Genomic DNA, 15,402 nt, shown 5'->3' with positions numbered 1-15,402 from the left:
AGAAATGTGTGGAAACATAAAGCAACATTCTAAAGTTTGAAAACACACAACACTCTTCTTGTTATAAATTACTCTTCCAGTAACTTAAACCATTGCAAGATACATTTGCTTTTCTCTGTCTAAATGAGAACCTCAACACGTAACATTTACCTGAACCAATAGATTTTTTAGAGAACATACTGTCATTGAAAATATCTACATTTCTTTAAGTATCTATTCAATATTCATATTATAAAATTCTTCTTGAATTCCACAGACTGAGAATCTCTAATCTGGATGTTGAGAGCCAACATTGTCCAAAACTAGTCTTCAGATTATTATGGTATGGATTTTATTATTTAACATCAATAAAATGCTTTTATATTTCAAGTTATAAATTTATAATTTCAGAGTAAGTATTATAATAAAAGTTTTATGTAATAGTAGAAATAACCTTCCAATAACAGCTTGGTTTTACACTGTTCAGCACTGGGATCCATATGTTACATTATATTGAGCAATTTTATATTTTTTTGTCTCTTACAGCAGTCAAGGCAAAGAACTGACTAAAATATTTGGTGAAATCACTTATTTTTTATGTAATATACACAGAAGACTCCAGCAGAATGAATTTCAAAACCAGTTTCTTTTCCTTTTTTAAATTTTTATGTGAATCCTGTTATTATGGACCATGTAATCAAAAAACTCCTGGACTCGTAAGAAATTTGGCATGCGAACAGTTTTAAAAAATGTGTTTAAAAACTGACAGACCCCAACAGTAATAAATTCAAGGCTTAGTCTCAATTCACGAGAGTGACAATTTCACAGTGTAATGTAAACACATTTTAATGGTATAAAAGTAGGTGATATTTCCCACAAGACTCTTTGACGTCCTTGGTTAAATAACGAGATTAACAAGAAAACAGGTTTACCAAGTTTCATACGTTGTCATACATTAGCTACTGACAAAAAGAACAAATAGACACAATTAAAGGATACAACTTCTGAAGAAGTTTTATCAAATAAATTCACATTTTAATTAAAATACATAATGAAAACAACTTCTACAGCAGGTAAGTATTTATTTTAATAACTACAGTATTTTGACCCAAAATGATGAGTTATGAGCAGGTAAGATTTTTTAATGTAATTTCATGAAATTCAGATTCTATTCAAACTATTTTTTAAATAAAATTTGCATAACCTGATACTAATTCATGTAGATAGAATGAATAAAACACTTTGCTGTGATATAACATATGTATAGTATGATTAGATTCTGACACTTAAACCATAGATAATATAAACACCTTACATACAGATAGCTTGAAAAAGTTTTAATCTTTGCATGTGTTAATGTGGCTTATTATAGTTTTAAATAATTATTTTCAGAAATTAAAATATACAACAGATGACAAGTATAGGATCATGTGAATATAACTATTATCCAGGAATTAAAATATTTAGTTTTGAAAAAAAAATCAGATGCAATTAATATATTTTTTATTTCATAGAAAAAAACAAAGCATATGATTTTAAATGATTTGTGTATAATTATGTGGGCTGATGTTCCACTGAGGATAAATATATTGAAAGTATGTATATATTAAAAATCTGGACAATGTATACTGAAAGTACAGATGTATGAAAAATTTGGACAATGTATACTGAAAGTACTGATATATGAAAAATTTGGACAATGTATACTGAAAGTTTAGATATATAGAAATTATGGACCAGAGTATTGATAGTTTGGATATATGGAAAGTTTGGATCAGTACACTGAAAGTATGGGTACATGGAAAGCTTGGATTAGTACACTGAGTATATGGATAAATGGAAAGTCTGAATCAGTACATCTAAAGCATGGATACATGGAAATTGTGTACCAGCATACTGAAAGAGTAAAAGGTTGGACATACAGAAAGTCTGAACCAACATACTGTGTTTGGATCACCATACTGAAAATTTAGACATGTGGAAAGTCTGAAAATATTTTTCAAGCTTGGAAGTAATAGATTTGGGTGTTAAGTTATGAAACAAGCAGTTTGAAGATTAAGAAAAACCTTTAAGACATCTTGAAATTGCTCTAATGCTGAAAAGAGAATAGCCTGATTTAATCAACCATGTGTACCTTCATCTCTATGCGAACATCTCTGAATGTAATAACTATTTTGGTTGGATTTTTATGACATTAAAGTTTAAAAGAAAAAATGCATATAAAAGAACTTCTACTTGAGTATGTTAAAAAAAAACAAATAAATACAGACCCTCTCCCTTCTTTCCATACTAACAAATATTCATGCATGAATTTAGTATGACAAAATCTTGGACTTTTTATAGCATTAAAAATTGTCTCATACTCATTTTATTAGTTTTGGTAATAACTATTACTACCAAAGCTAGACAGTTAGTGGAATTTGCTAATAAATTAATCAAAAGGCTTAATATACAATCACAACACATATAGCCCATTTTGTACCTTTGTACTAAACAACAAATAGAAATATTTTTATTATTAAATAATTGGAATAATGAAAACTGTTAATATTCAAAAACTCTATTATTTCTTAATTAATTATTTTAATCAGTTGTGACACTAACTGATTGAACTGAACAAACCTGAATTCAGCAAAAATAATGATGAGAAATCATAACGCTAATGTCTGAATTATTGGATAGTTGTAATAATTGGAAACAATGGTGGATTATTTTCATTATATTAACTCATTTAACCATTATCTTACTAAAGTGGTTATTTTACTTTACAATATATATGTAATCAGTTTGATCTCCCAGTTCTAATTAATATTTACAAATTTTGATAAACAGAAGCACATCTACTGGATATAATCTTAATTTCAAAATAGCTATTAACAAGTAGTTTGTACAAGGTAGTTTCCTAAACCTGTCAATACTGAAAGTTCAAGTCATTTCATGATACATTAGGACACTTCTATTTTTTCTGAGAGTTTCACAACATATTTTGTAAAGATTTACATATAAAAATATAACATGGAGATATTTTATCCAACAGAGAATTGTTTAAAATCAATATTTATGTTGTTTATATTGAAGCTATTGTCCTGACACATTATTATAAATATTACTTACAATATATAAGCAATTACACCTATTGACCATACATCTACAGCTTTTCCATAAGGTTTCTGGGCTAATACTTCTGGAGCTAGAAAAAGAAAAACATACAATAAATTACATTTTACAAGCAACCAAGCCCTAAAAGATAATCATGCTTAAGAAAACATGGTGAAAATGTAAGCAGCAGACTTTCCAAGAGTAGACTGAAATATTCCTATACTATAAAATGCTAATGGCTAATAAGTAATATCACCAAATGTATCTTGGCTTCTTATATTTCTTTTAGATCTGCTGAAAAGAAGTCCAAACTAACTTATAACAAGCTAGAACCTATAAATTGCAATGCTACCATGGATGAAATATCAACATGACAATCAGATGCAAACCTTTCAGGTACACACTTGCACTTATAAGAACTAACATACTCTTCTTTCAATTTTCTTACACTATGCTACACTTCCATTAATTATTTCTTTTACATTAATGATCAGTTGGTTACAAATATTGCCCTATTCTGTCCATTTAATTAATATTTTCAAATAATGTTACATGGTACTAAAGCAGTTCAGACAAGTTTCCTACCTACATATCCAGGTGTTCCACAAGCTGTGGCCATTATTCCTGAATCTTCCATTTTAGACAATCCAAAATCACTAATCATGATTTTTGAGTCATCATCTGGACTATAATAAAGCAAATTTTCAGGCTGAAAAAAAAATAGTCCAGATAAAATATGAAGCCCTTACTTCTTTGCTTTACCTATAGGTTTGTAATTGTATTTTAAGACTTATAGAAATAGCCTCTTTAAATTTCTTTCAAACTTTTACAAAAACACCAAAAACTCGTATTCTGTGTGGGCAATACAGTATCACCTTTAATGTAAAAGTCTAGTTCTAATGATTAACTTAATGAAAACAAAAAAACATAAAGATTGTTACATTAATACCATGGTGTATGAGGACTTGCACTTAAACAGAACCAAAAAGAAAAAAACAACAACTGCAAATTGACATAAGTGACATTTCACGAGCTGTATTCAACTTTCTGAATTAACAAATATCAAAAAGGACAGACATAATGAATTTTATCAATGATATTAAGGAGACACAAATGACAAGCTTGTCACTACCAATAATGATCAGGTAAAAGTCCAAAACTAAAATGTAGATTAAGATGATAACATAGCCTCTAAAACTCACCATCAAAATGACATGAAACGTACAACATACAAGGCTCGAGCTATCTTATCAGAGCTAACAACAGAATGGTTGTCAAAGTCTATCTGTGAATTAGTCACTTTTTTGTTTGAAATGTGAAAGGCTTCCTTTCATCAGCAACACTGTCTAAAATCTATCAACTGCAAAAATACTGAAGTACAGATTCTTACAAAAAAAAGTAATACTGGAAGATACATCTGTGCCAATGTTTTTTACAGAAAAATGTCTAATACTTTTGAAAAACTTAATCCATTTCATATGTATTTTCTTTAATATATATATTTAAGATTCCATCACTTTATATTTAAATGTTTTACAATAAATATTTTAATTTCAGTTTCTACACCATATCATGATAAAAAGCCAAGATTTCTTATACAAGTTACTTCATTACCCCTCAAGACTAATTTAAGTCTCTTGATATTCAAGTTCATTTAGTATGTCTCATGGTCAGGTGCAGTAATGTCTTATACAAACTACTTTTCATGCATCACATGGTCAATTACTCTGACTTCCTCTACAAGCAACTTCATTACACCACACAATCAGATGGTATGATTACTTGTACAAGTTACTTCATTACACCACACAATCAGATGGTATGATTACTTGTACAAGTTACTTCATTACACCACACAATCAGATGGTATGATTACTTGTACAAGTTACTTCATTACACCACACAATCAGATGGTATGATTACTTGTACAAGTTACTTCATTACACCACACAATCAGATGGTATGATTACTTGTACAAGTTACTTCATGATACACCACACAATCAGATGGTATGATTACTTCATTACACCACACAATCAGATGGTATGATTACTTGTACAAGTTACTTCATTACACCACACAATCAGATGGTATGATTGATGGTATGATTACTTGTACAAGTTACTTCATTACACCACACAATCAGATGGTATGATTACTTGTACAAGTTACTTCATTACACCACACAATCAGATGGTATGATTACTTGTACAAGTTACTTCATTACACCACACAATCAGATGGTATGATTACTTGTACAAGTTACTTCATTACACCACACAATCAGATGGTATGATTACTTGTACAAGTTACTTCATTACACCACACAATCAGATGGTATGATTACTTGTACAAGTTACTTCATTACACCACACAATCAGATGGTATGATTACTTGTACAAGTTACTTCATTACACCACACAATCAGATGGTATGATTACTTGTACAAGTTACTTCATTACACCACACAATCAGATGGTATGATTACTTGTACAAGTTACTTCATTACACCACACAATCAGATGGTATGATTACTTGTTCAAGTTACTTCATTACACCACACAATCAGATGGTATGATTACTTGTACAAGTTACTTCATTACACCACACAATCAGATGGTATGATTACTTGTACAAGTTACTTCATTACACCACATAATCATCATATCAGTATTTTACAAGTTACTGTGTTACTTCAATACACCACATAATCATCATATGTATTTTGTGTGTGTCCTCTTATTACTTGAAAACCCTATTCGATGGCATGTGAAGGTCAGTATTCAGTTCTAACATTTCTCTAACACCACACAAGGGTCTCTATGAATTTCCCAAGAGTTGAATTGGTACACCAGCTAACAATATCCTGAAACAATGGGTGCCTGACTGATTATAACAGATGGTAAAGCATACCTAAAAGTGAAATGAGCAGACTATCTACAACAGTTGCTAGTGACTGAGAAATCAATATATTTCTGTAATAGTTATTACAGTATACTGAAGTCTGATGTCTGACTATAAAAGTTGTTATAATATATTAATAAAACAGATGTTGGACTGATGATAAATACTGCTCTATTCCACTGGAGAGACAAGTGTCTGACAGGCTATAATGGTTGCCATTATATATTCTTGTGCTCCAAATAACAGTGCAAGGCAGAGCAACTGAAAAGGTCAAAATCATAGTATAAAACAAAATTGCTTGTGTTTTTTGCTTAAGTTGACTTAAAAAACAATAGCTGTGTAGACCCAAGTAAGAATTATATAAGGTGGAATACTTCTCCAAAATTAATAATTGTACATGTACAGTTAGTTACTATAAAATAGATTATATATTAAACGATTCTTTCACTTTCAATAAGAATTTGTTGTGGTATGACACAAAGTATGAGGATTTCTGAAATTAATTAAACTACAATGTTGTAAAGAAAATGCATTAAAAATGACTTGGTAGATTTTTTGAAATGAAGACTATTTGCTATCCTTATTAAATTAAACTTCTTCAAATGAAGTAAAATTATTTTAAATTATTTCTGCATGAAACTGTATAGTCAAGTATTATGGATTGAAACGGATTTTGAAGAAACTGCTTTCATTGTTATGTATTTCTGCAATTCATCTGTACTGAAAGATGAGATGGTAACTCAAATTTATGCATAAAAAAACTTGTATTAATTTGCACACCATAAATGATTTTAAAATACATAAACCTGTTAACAGGTAGTTATTGATATGGTGATGCACCATGAAAGTAATAGTTAAAGCTTTCCTTTTCTATACCAAAACAATAATGAATGGAAACAGAAAAGAATAAGTTATGCATCATAAAATTAAGATAACCACTGAATGATTTATTATTATAGTGTAACTTTTTCAAAACAATTAAGAATTAGCATGATAAAGCAAAATCACTTTTAAATCACCATTTTTTAACTTGGTCTCCTCCAGGTAGATGAAGAGCATGTATCTTCTAATGCTTCTTTACCATCCAATAATTGTGGACCACTCTTTATTTTTGGGCTAAATGTCTTGACATTTGAGGGCATTAGTTTGATTCAATACACCCAGATACCTTTCTATATTTTTTTTAATTTTAGAAGTCAAAATTCATAAATCACAAAAACGTCATTCTGTAGTTCACTTACTGTTCAATCAATCCAAATGAGACTTGGCACAAAAATACCTTGCAACAATCCCTACCAACAAAAGCTGACAGATTGGGATATTTGCCTTCATTTTTATTTTACAAGAGCCAGATATAAAAATTATATGTCAAAATTAGGGTTCTTGACCTACCGTTCTTTTATATTTAACCAGTCTAGATAGTGCTTTGCACAATTGTACTTTGCAAATAATAGCCTCCACAAACTGAAATAGAAGTCTGATTTGTTCTTTTCTTTCAATTTTCCAGAGGTTAAAAGTCAAAATATTTCTTACTAGTTTAGCTTGCCAATCTTCTATATTTTGAGCAATCTAGATGAGATTTTGGACAAATTTACGTTATGACTGCTCTCATAGACATAACTGTATCTTTATTTTGGTTTTAGAGGGGTCAAAGGTCAAAATATGTCTCAAAACTAAGGTTTCATCCTGTATTTATCTTTCAATAAGTCAGTCAAGATGGTGACTTGGTACAAAGATACCTAGTGACAATCCCCACACACTGAAGCATCAGTGATTTTGGATTTATGACTTTCCTGAAATTTTAAAAACACCAAATTTCAAAACATGTTGTATAATTAGGGTTTTCAGTTTGTCATTCTTCTACATACCATGCCTTGTTTCCCTCAAAATTATGTGTAATGTTTTTTGTCATTATGAATAAATCTATTTATGTAAAAACTATCTTATGTATCAAAAGGTCACAATTTAGTACGCTCAAATAAATTTTTCTCACAATAAAGTGTCAAGTTACTACTACGTTAAATTTCCATCCCTGTAATGTATAGAAGTCATAGTTTGCCTTTTCCTCTGCCTTTAATACCATTTTCTTTCTTGAAATTATTATATTTTGAGAATCTTGTCAAACAAGATGGATGAGAGAGAAACAGTGAATTTGGTTACAAATGTTGCTTTTTTCTCTTTTTAAAATCTCAGGTAGAAAGCAACTTTATTAAGAGAAAAACATTCTACAAATACAGAATGCCAAAACTATATTACATTAGGACACAATAAAACTGTCTGACAATTCTGTTGACTTAAGCACTGCAAAATATATATATATATATTTTTATATATGTATAATACATGGTATTATACCTTAAATTGTCATTTGTTATTAGCCACACTTTATCTTGAAGAGATTGAAAAACTATTAACCTCTCAATATAACTGAAGAATATTTAAGAAACAACAGAAGTGTAATACTTTGGCAACTGAATTATTAGTAAATGAGTAATAATAAGCTCAAATTTATAAAATCATAAATTATGAATTTCATTTTTTCTAAACTATTAATTAGCACTTTATGTTTTAAATGTATTAATCTGTGAAAAACGTTAACACTCACTATGAATTTTAAGTGTCTATTTTAAGCTATTCTACATAATTTGTTCTCAATTAAACTGAAATTACCTTTAAAAATTCTCACAGGTGAAATAACAACGACAAAGTTTCATTTACACTTCTAAACACCATTAGTGACGTAAAAAAAACTGACAATCCAGAAATGTTAGAATGTGTAGCTAAATAAAGCTGCTCTATAATCCTATAGTTGTTCATATAAACTAACAAGGAAACTACTCAATGGTAGAGGCAGTTGAAATGTGAAAACTTAAACTTTGTCCTAGAGAGAGTACTTTCAGCCCAGCCAACTTCCTGTGTACTTTAATATGGGACATTATTAAACAACCTGAGATAACATACTTTTCTGTTCTTGTTTATTTAACAGTTCTTTCTTCTCTGACATATATCTTACTTTAGTAAGGAGTGTGTCTGATTATTTAAATGATGAATTTTCTTAGTAATCAAGCCCAATAAGCATTAGGCATCTGCATTTTTTTAAAATACACCAAGTTAGTTTCTTCTAAACTTTTGTTCAAGACTATAACAGATTGTTACTCAAGGTTCAAAATTGTATGTTTTGTTTTTGCTACTAAATAAATACATGTAATAAAGAGTAAAACATTATTTCTAAAAATACTTTAATATTTGTTCTAATAATTTTTTCTCTCCTTTATTTGAATTTTTCTATCCAAACTTATTATAGTATTTTCATGATGAAACCTTAAAACGATTTTTCTAAATTAAATGTACTCTATTAAAATTCACAGCATACCTAATTTTCCCCAGTATGTTGAAAATTGCTTGTTTGTGTGTGTGGATAAGTTCTGAAGAAAATAGTTACATCCATAAACTATGAAAAAATGTATGAACAAGTTAGGAAGAAAAAACATGTGCAAGTTTGAGAAAATGTGTGTCTGTGTATAAGACCTGAAGAAAAGTGTGTAATGTATAATGAATAGTGTAGTGTATCTAAAAATTATGAACAGTAGTGTCCTTGTGATGAAGATCGGAGCAGTGCACAGGCACGATAAAATAAGTGTTTGAACTATAGAAAGTAATATCTAAGGTGCAAAAACAATAATGAAAAGACAACTGGAAAATTTACTAAAAACTAATTACTAAGTGTGTGTTGAGACAAAACAGACATCTTAACAAAACATTATACAACTACACATTTTTTTGATAGTGTCATAAAATTTCAAAATATTATTCATTATTAGTTTGCTTTTAATTTAACAAGTTAAACACCTAACAACTTTACTTATTTAACAAGAATCCAGTGCAAAACAAAAAATTATACCAAAGTCCCAAAAACACTCATGTATATTTCGACGAGTATTTAAAAATTTAATTTATGGATCAGTTAATTTTTCATTGTCATTAGGGAGAAAAAAGATTAATGCATAATTAAAATGTTCTTGGTACAAAAATGTATACACCAATTAATATATATTTCAACCTCACTATATATACACTAATGGCCAAAATCTTTAGGCCAATGAACATAAAAAAAATATATGCATTTTTTGTTGTTAGACTCAACTTATTTGAGTAGAGCTTCGAAAGATCAAAATAGGAAAAGGGAAAATAAAAATAAAAAACTTTTTTAACATTTAATAGGGAAAATGTGAACTCTATGAAATTAGCCTAAATACTAGCTGGTCAAAAGTTTAAGACCATACTGAAACGTAATGTTAATCGGTAAACATGTAATGAAATTTAGTCATTTGTGTTCAAGCATTAGCATTGTCAACATCTCCCATTGGCATCTCCTGTGTTACATTGACTAAAAACGTGGTTTTTAAAAAAGTTGACAGAGTTTGAGCATGGCAGAATTGTCGAGCTGCAAAAGCAAAGTCTCTCTCAATGTGCCATCGCTGGTAAGATTGGGCATAGCAAAATTGCTGTTGCAAATTTCTTAAAAGACCCTGAGGGATACAGAACAAGAATTTAAAGTGGTCGACCCAAGAAAATTTCACAGGCATTGAGCAGGAGGATTTGATGGGTTGTCCGGCAAGACACCAGCCGATCATCGAACGAGATCAAGACCCTTACGGATGCAGAATACAGCTCAAGAACAATAAGAAGGCATCTATGAGAGAAAGGCTTTAAAAACCATAAACGTCTTCAAAGGCCACAACTCCTTCCATAAAACAGCTCAGTTAAACTTTGCCGAGAAGCACCAAACATGGAATGTAGAAAAGTGGACATAGGTTTTGTTCTCTAAAGAGAAAAAATTTAACCTGGATGGTCCAGATGGCTTTCAATGTTACTGGCACAATAAGGATATCCCACCAGAGACATTTTCTACACGACACAGTGGAGGAGGTTCCATCATGATCTGGGGTGCTTTCTCCTTCCATTGAACAATGGAGCTTCAGGTTATACAGGGGCTCAAACAGCAGCTGGCTACATTGGTATGTTGGAGAGAGCATCCTTATTGACTGAAGGCCCTTGCTTGTGTGGAAATGACTGGATCTTTCAGCAGGACAAATCTGCAATCCACAATGCCCACAGGACAAAGGACTTTTTCATGTCGAATAACGTGATTCTTTTGGATCATCCAGTGTATTTGCCCGAACTGAACCCCATTGAAAATGTTTGGGGTAGATGGCAAGGGAAGTTTATAGAAATGGACGTCAATTCCAAACAGTGCATGATCTTTCTGAAGCTATCTTCACCACTTGGAATAACATTCCAGCCAGCCTTCTGCAAATGCTTATATCGACTATACCAAAGTGAATGTTTGGAGTTATTCGCAATGACGGCTGTGCAACTCACTACTGAGACCTTTTGTTGGGCATTTCCTACCCTGTTTAGGACATCTTGTTGGTATGATCTTAAATTTTTCACTAGCAAATATTTAAGCTAATTTCCCTATTAAATGCTAAAAAAGTTTTTATTTTTATTTTCCCTTTTCTTATTTTCTTCTTTTGAAGTTCTACTCAAATAAGTGGTTGAGTCTAACAATGCAAAATGCATATTTTTTCTTTATGTTCATTGCCCTTAAGAGTTTGGCCAGCAGTGCCTATGTATAACTGCTACAAGTAGTTTATACCACAACAAGTAATACTTTTGGTAAACTTTCCTTGAAACACTTGATATAAAAGCCAATTAAATATTACTTTCATTGGAAAAATTAAGAACAATACATATTAAATACACCTCAACATTCTGATATGAGTCAATTACTTTTATCAAGACCATTCAGTTACAGATAAATTACTTAGTACTTGGTGAGCAACCTTTTTAAACACTCAAGCTTCCTAACTGTGGGTCACAATACCATTTGGACACCAACGAAATATGCAAACATATACCATAGGTTCATTGTTGTTTCAATGTTGATATCTTGTTGTGTACACAATTTGTTTTAGTAAAATTACCTGTAAACACTACAATCAGAACACTAAATATAATACTGATCAGAAATAAACATTGTATTTAAATGTATTTAAATTATTTCTTTAGCATATTACAACAGAAATGATAATATACTGTTTACTATCAGATGTTACTGACAACATCACAGAGAACATTATTTAGATACTGGTTATCACAAGTCATATACTAATTATTATTAAGCATTAACTGATCCCAAATTTTAAAAATTTGAATGCAAAAATAAGAATGTGAAGTGTACAGACATTTAAAGTGTTACAAACCATTACCATTTGGCAACTGAATGTACATGAAATATTCAGTTTGCGATGACCTCTGTAAGTTTATATTTGTTTGCTTAACTGCATGTGGCTATTAATTCAATACTATGAATCTTAGTGTCCATAAATAAACACATAAAATAGAAATCAATGCCAAAGTTCAAAGGATCATTCAACACTTACATAGATTGTCAATATTTAAGAAAACTTCTTGACACTGTTACATGCTTTTACTGCTTTGTTTTAAATCTAGATTAAGTGTGTTGAAAATACACAATCTTAGTAGTGTTATGTAATTAGCTGTCCTTGGTGAGAAGTCAGCTAATATGAGAAAAAACAACAAAAAAAAACACCTGAAACATTAATAAGAGTAACAGGTGTCCAAGAATATATTTTACTTTCTGTAGACCAACCATATCAAGTAAGTTACAACCAACAAATATAAAGCAATGGTGCTGAGAATGTAAGGAAATTTAATCTCTGTAATGCATCATTCATTTCCTCTGATATTCAGAGAACCCCAGCATTCTAGTTTAGTACATGCAACCAAGTTAGTTAAAATGATGAATACTTCCCTATCTTACAGAAAATCCTGACCTGGTGCCTTAGTCCTCTTAAGAGTGGTCTGGAATAACATCACTCCTAGACATCTGATGTTTCTCAAAAGCAGTTGCTGCAACTGAATTAATTACACCACATCTGCATATCATCTTAAGTGTGTGATGAAGCTTACTGAATGATGAAAAATAGGAATAGCAACTAGTAAAGAAATATGATGAAAATAACCTACATCCTCCACACCACAGCTTCTGCAAGTTCTGGTCATTTCATAATATGATTAGTCTATAATTAAATCAAAACAGTTCTTTCTGCCATTTTTGTACTGAAATAACATACAGTCCAAATTTATAACTAGTGAGTACTTTATATTCTCATGGTGATAATCTAACCCCTGAAATAGTTATTAATTACCTTAAGATCTCTATGTACAACACCTTGGGTATGCATATAATCCACAGCTTCAAGAATTTGTTTAATCAAATGGCTGGCATCTTTTTCAGTGTAGCTTCCTTTTTCTACTATTCTATCAAATAATTCTCCTCCTGTAACCCTAATAAAACACAAAAATAAGTATCATTACAAAGTCTTAAATCTATTTAGAAAATATGGTCTAGATTGTTCCTTATAAGTGCAGAAAATTTAACATAAATCAATTTATCTGCTTGAAATTCCTTTTAAATACATTTAAAAAATCAGTAAAACAAGAACAGTCCAGAAACTGAAGGAAATTTAATATGGTTTAAAATAGATATCTAAGAAAATATGAAAAAAAATGGATGCATCTCACTCAAAATGGCTAAGTAGTAGTTGAAAGCCTGAACACAGAAAAGTAAATGATGCATTTTACATACAGTTGTAAGAGTAGTCTAAATCAAACTGTGTAAGAAAATTGACTATTCTATATTCAACTAAAATTATATCACAAAACTTGTAAAGGAAAACACCAGTTTTCATCTTAACAATCCACATATGAATATACTACAGATTATTACTTCTGAATTGATTAAACTATTTTTTTTTAGAAAAAATATGAAAAGTACAATAATAAATGAATATTTTTTTGACAGTTAGCTGTTCCTAATTTACATTTATTTAGATAGGGGCCTGCACTGTTTCATTAAGATACATTTGTCCTTAGTTATGCTCATTTTTGGTTATTTTTTATACTTAATTTTGACTGGGCCATGACATCTTTAAAGAGCTATTGTCAGTCCAAAGTTAATATAACTGGTCAAAGAAGAGTTAATCACATATTTATCTTATACTGTACGAACAGCCACATGACAAAAATATAGTTACTGAATTACAATGTCAGAAAAATACTTACAATTCCATAACTAAATAAACTTTGCCCTTATCTTCAAATGTCTCAATTAACTGAACAATATTTGGATGCTTTAACCTAGAGAAAAACAACAACAATAACAAACAGGCAATTATTCCAAATACTGATCAAAAATACATTGAAACACTGTTAATCTGACAACTAATATATATATTGTTACTAATGTTATAGTCACCATTGCTAAAATACTACTATACAAAATTTAAACTGTTAATAAATTCCTAACATATGCTCCTTTTTATCAGTTTTAACTGCTAGAGCCCTGGCATCGCCAGGTGGGTTAAGGCGTTCGACTCGTAATCTGAGGTTCGTGGGTTCAAATCCCCATCGCACAAAACATGCTCACCCTTTCAGTCATGGGAGCATTATAATATGATGATCAATCCAACTATTCGTTGGTAAGAAGAGTAGTCCACGAGTTTGTGGTGAGTGGTGATGACTTGCTGCCTTCCCTCTAGTCTTACACTGCTAACTTAAGAGATGACTAGTGCAGATAGCCCTCGTGTAGCTTTGTGCAAAATTAAAAAAAAAACTCCTAGATTTACAAGGAAGAAATGTAATTGTGCTTTAAATATTTAATTAATTTATAATTAATGAAACCAAGCATTTTCTTTTCCATACATGATAAAATTCATCATCTAACTAATTTAAAACACTTTCATCAGGAAATTTGTTGATTAACTCCCATACTGTCTGTTGAAAACCCCAGACTTCTTTCATTTAGAACTAGCTATAAGGATAATGTATTCCTATATATATATATATATATATATGTATGTAGATGTAACTCGCATTTCTTTGCACAAATGGAAAACAGGGTTGGGCTTAATTTGTTTTCTCTAATTATTCCCTAGATACAAATTACTGTATTTCCTATTGATGCACTTTGGGTGTGGTTCCAGTGATGAGAAAATTACATTCTGTAATGAGGTATACCAATTTCCACAAACTGCTAAGAAAGATACTAAAATACTATTAAGAAACAAAATATATGATTCTCTTCAAATTTTAGTAATGTAGGTTTGAAAAAAAAATAATCCAGATTTTCTGAAATTGCTACTTACAATAAAATAAACATACACAGTTTGAAAAGTATATGTTAAGCAGGAACAGGCTTCGGGGATATTTTCTAAAATATTTTATCACTATCATTCTCCAAATACTTTACAAACTCTGCCATGCTCTAGTAAATACAAATATTTTAATCTAATCTTTAAACTGTGGTATTGCAGCATAAGTTAATATTTTCAT

At 30.3% G+C, this 15,402-nt stretch overlaps 1 protein-coding gene across 1 annotated transcript in view; it reads right to left on the bottom strand.

Moving 5' to 3' along the window:
- The window catches only part of LOC143226416 (calcium/calmodulin-dependent protein kinase type 1-like), an 83,413-nt gene that overhangs the window by 10,261 nt on the left and 57,750 nt on the right, over positions 1-15,402 (bottom strand). Inside the window, exons 3-6 of the mRNA XM_076457351.1 lie at positions 14,134-14,208; positions 13,218-13,356; positions 3,664-3,787; positions 3,094-3,169 (exon numbers count right to left, since the gene is read on the bottom strand). Of these exons, the coding sequence (XP_076313466.1) occupies positions 3,094-3,169; positions 3,664-3,787; positions 13,218-13,356; positions 14,134-14,208 (414 nt within the window). The remainder of the gene's footprint in view (positions 1-3,093; positions 3,170-3,663; positions 3,788-13,217; positions 13,357-14,133; positions 14,209-15,402) is intronic.

This window comes from Tachypleus tridentatus, chromosome 9 (genome assembly GCF_004210375.1).
Source record: "Tachypleus tridentatus isolate NWPU-2018 chromosome 9, ASM421037v1, whole genome shotgun sequence".
Lineage (NCBI taxonomy): Eukaryota > Metazoa > Arthropoda > Merostomata > Xiphosura > Limulidae > Tachypleus > Tachypleus tridentatus.
The sequence above is the reverse complement of the archived record's forward strand: the minus strand, read 5'-3'. Positions and strand labels throughout refer to the sequence as shown.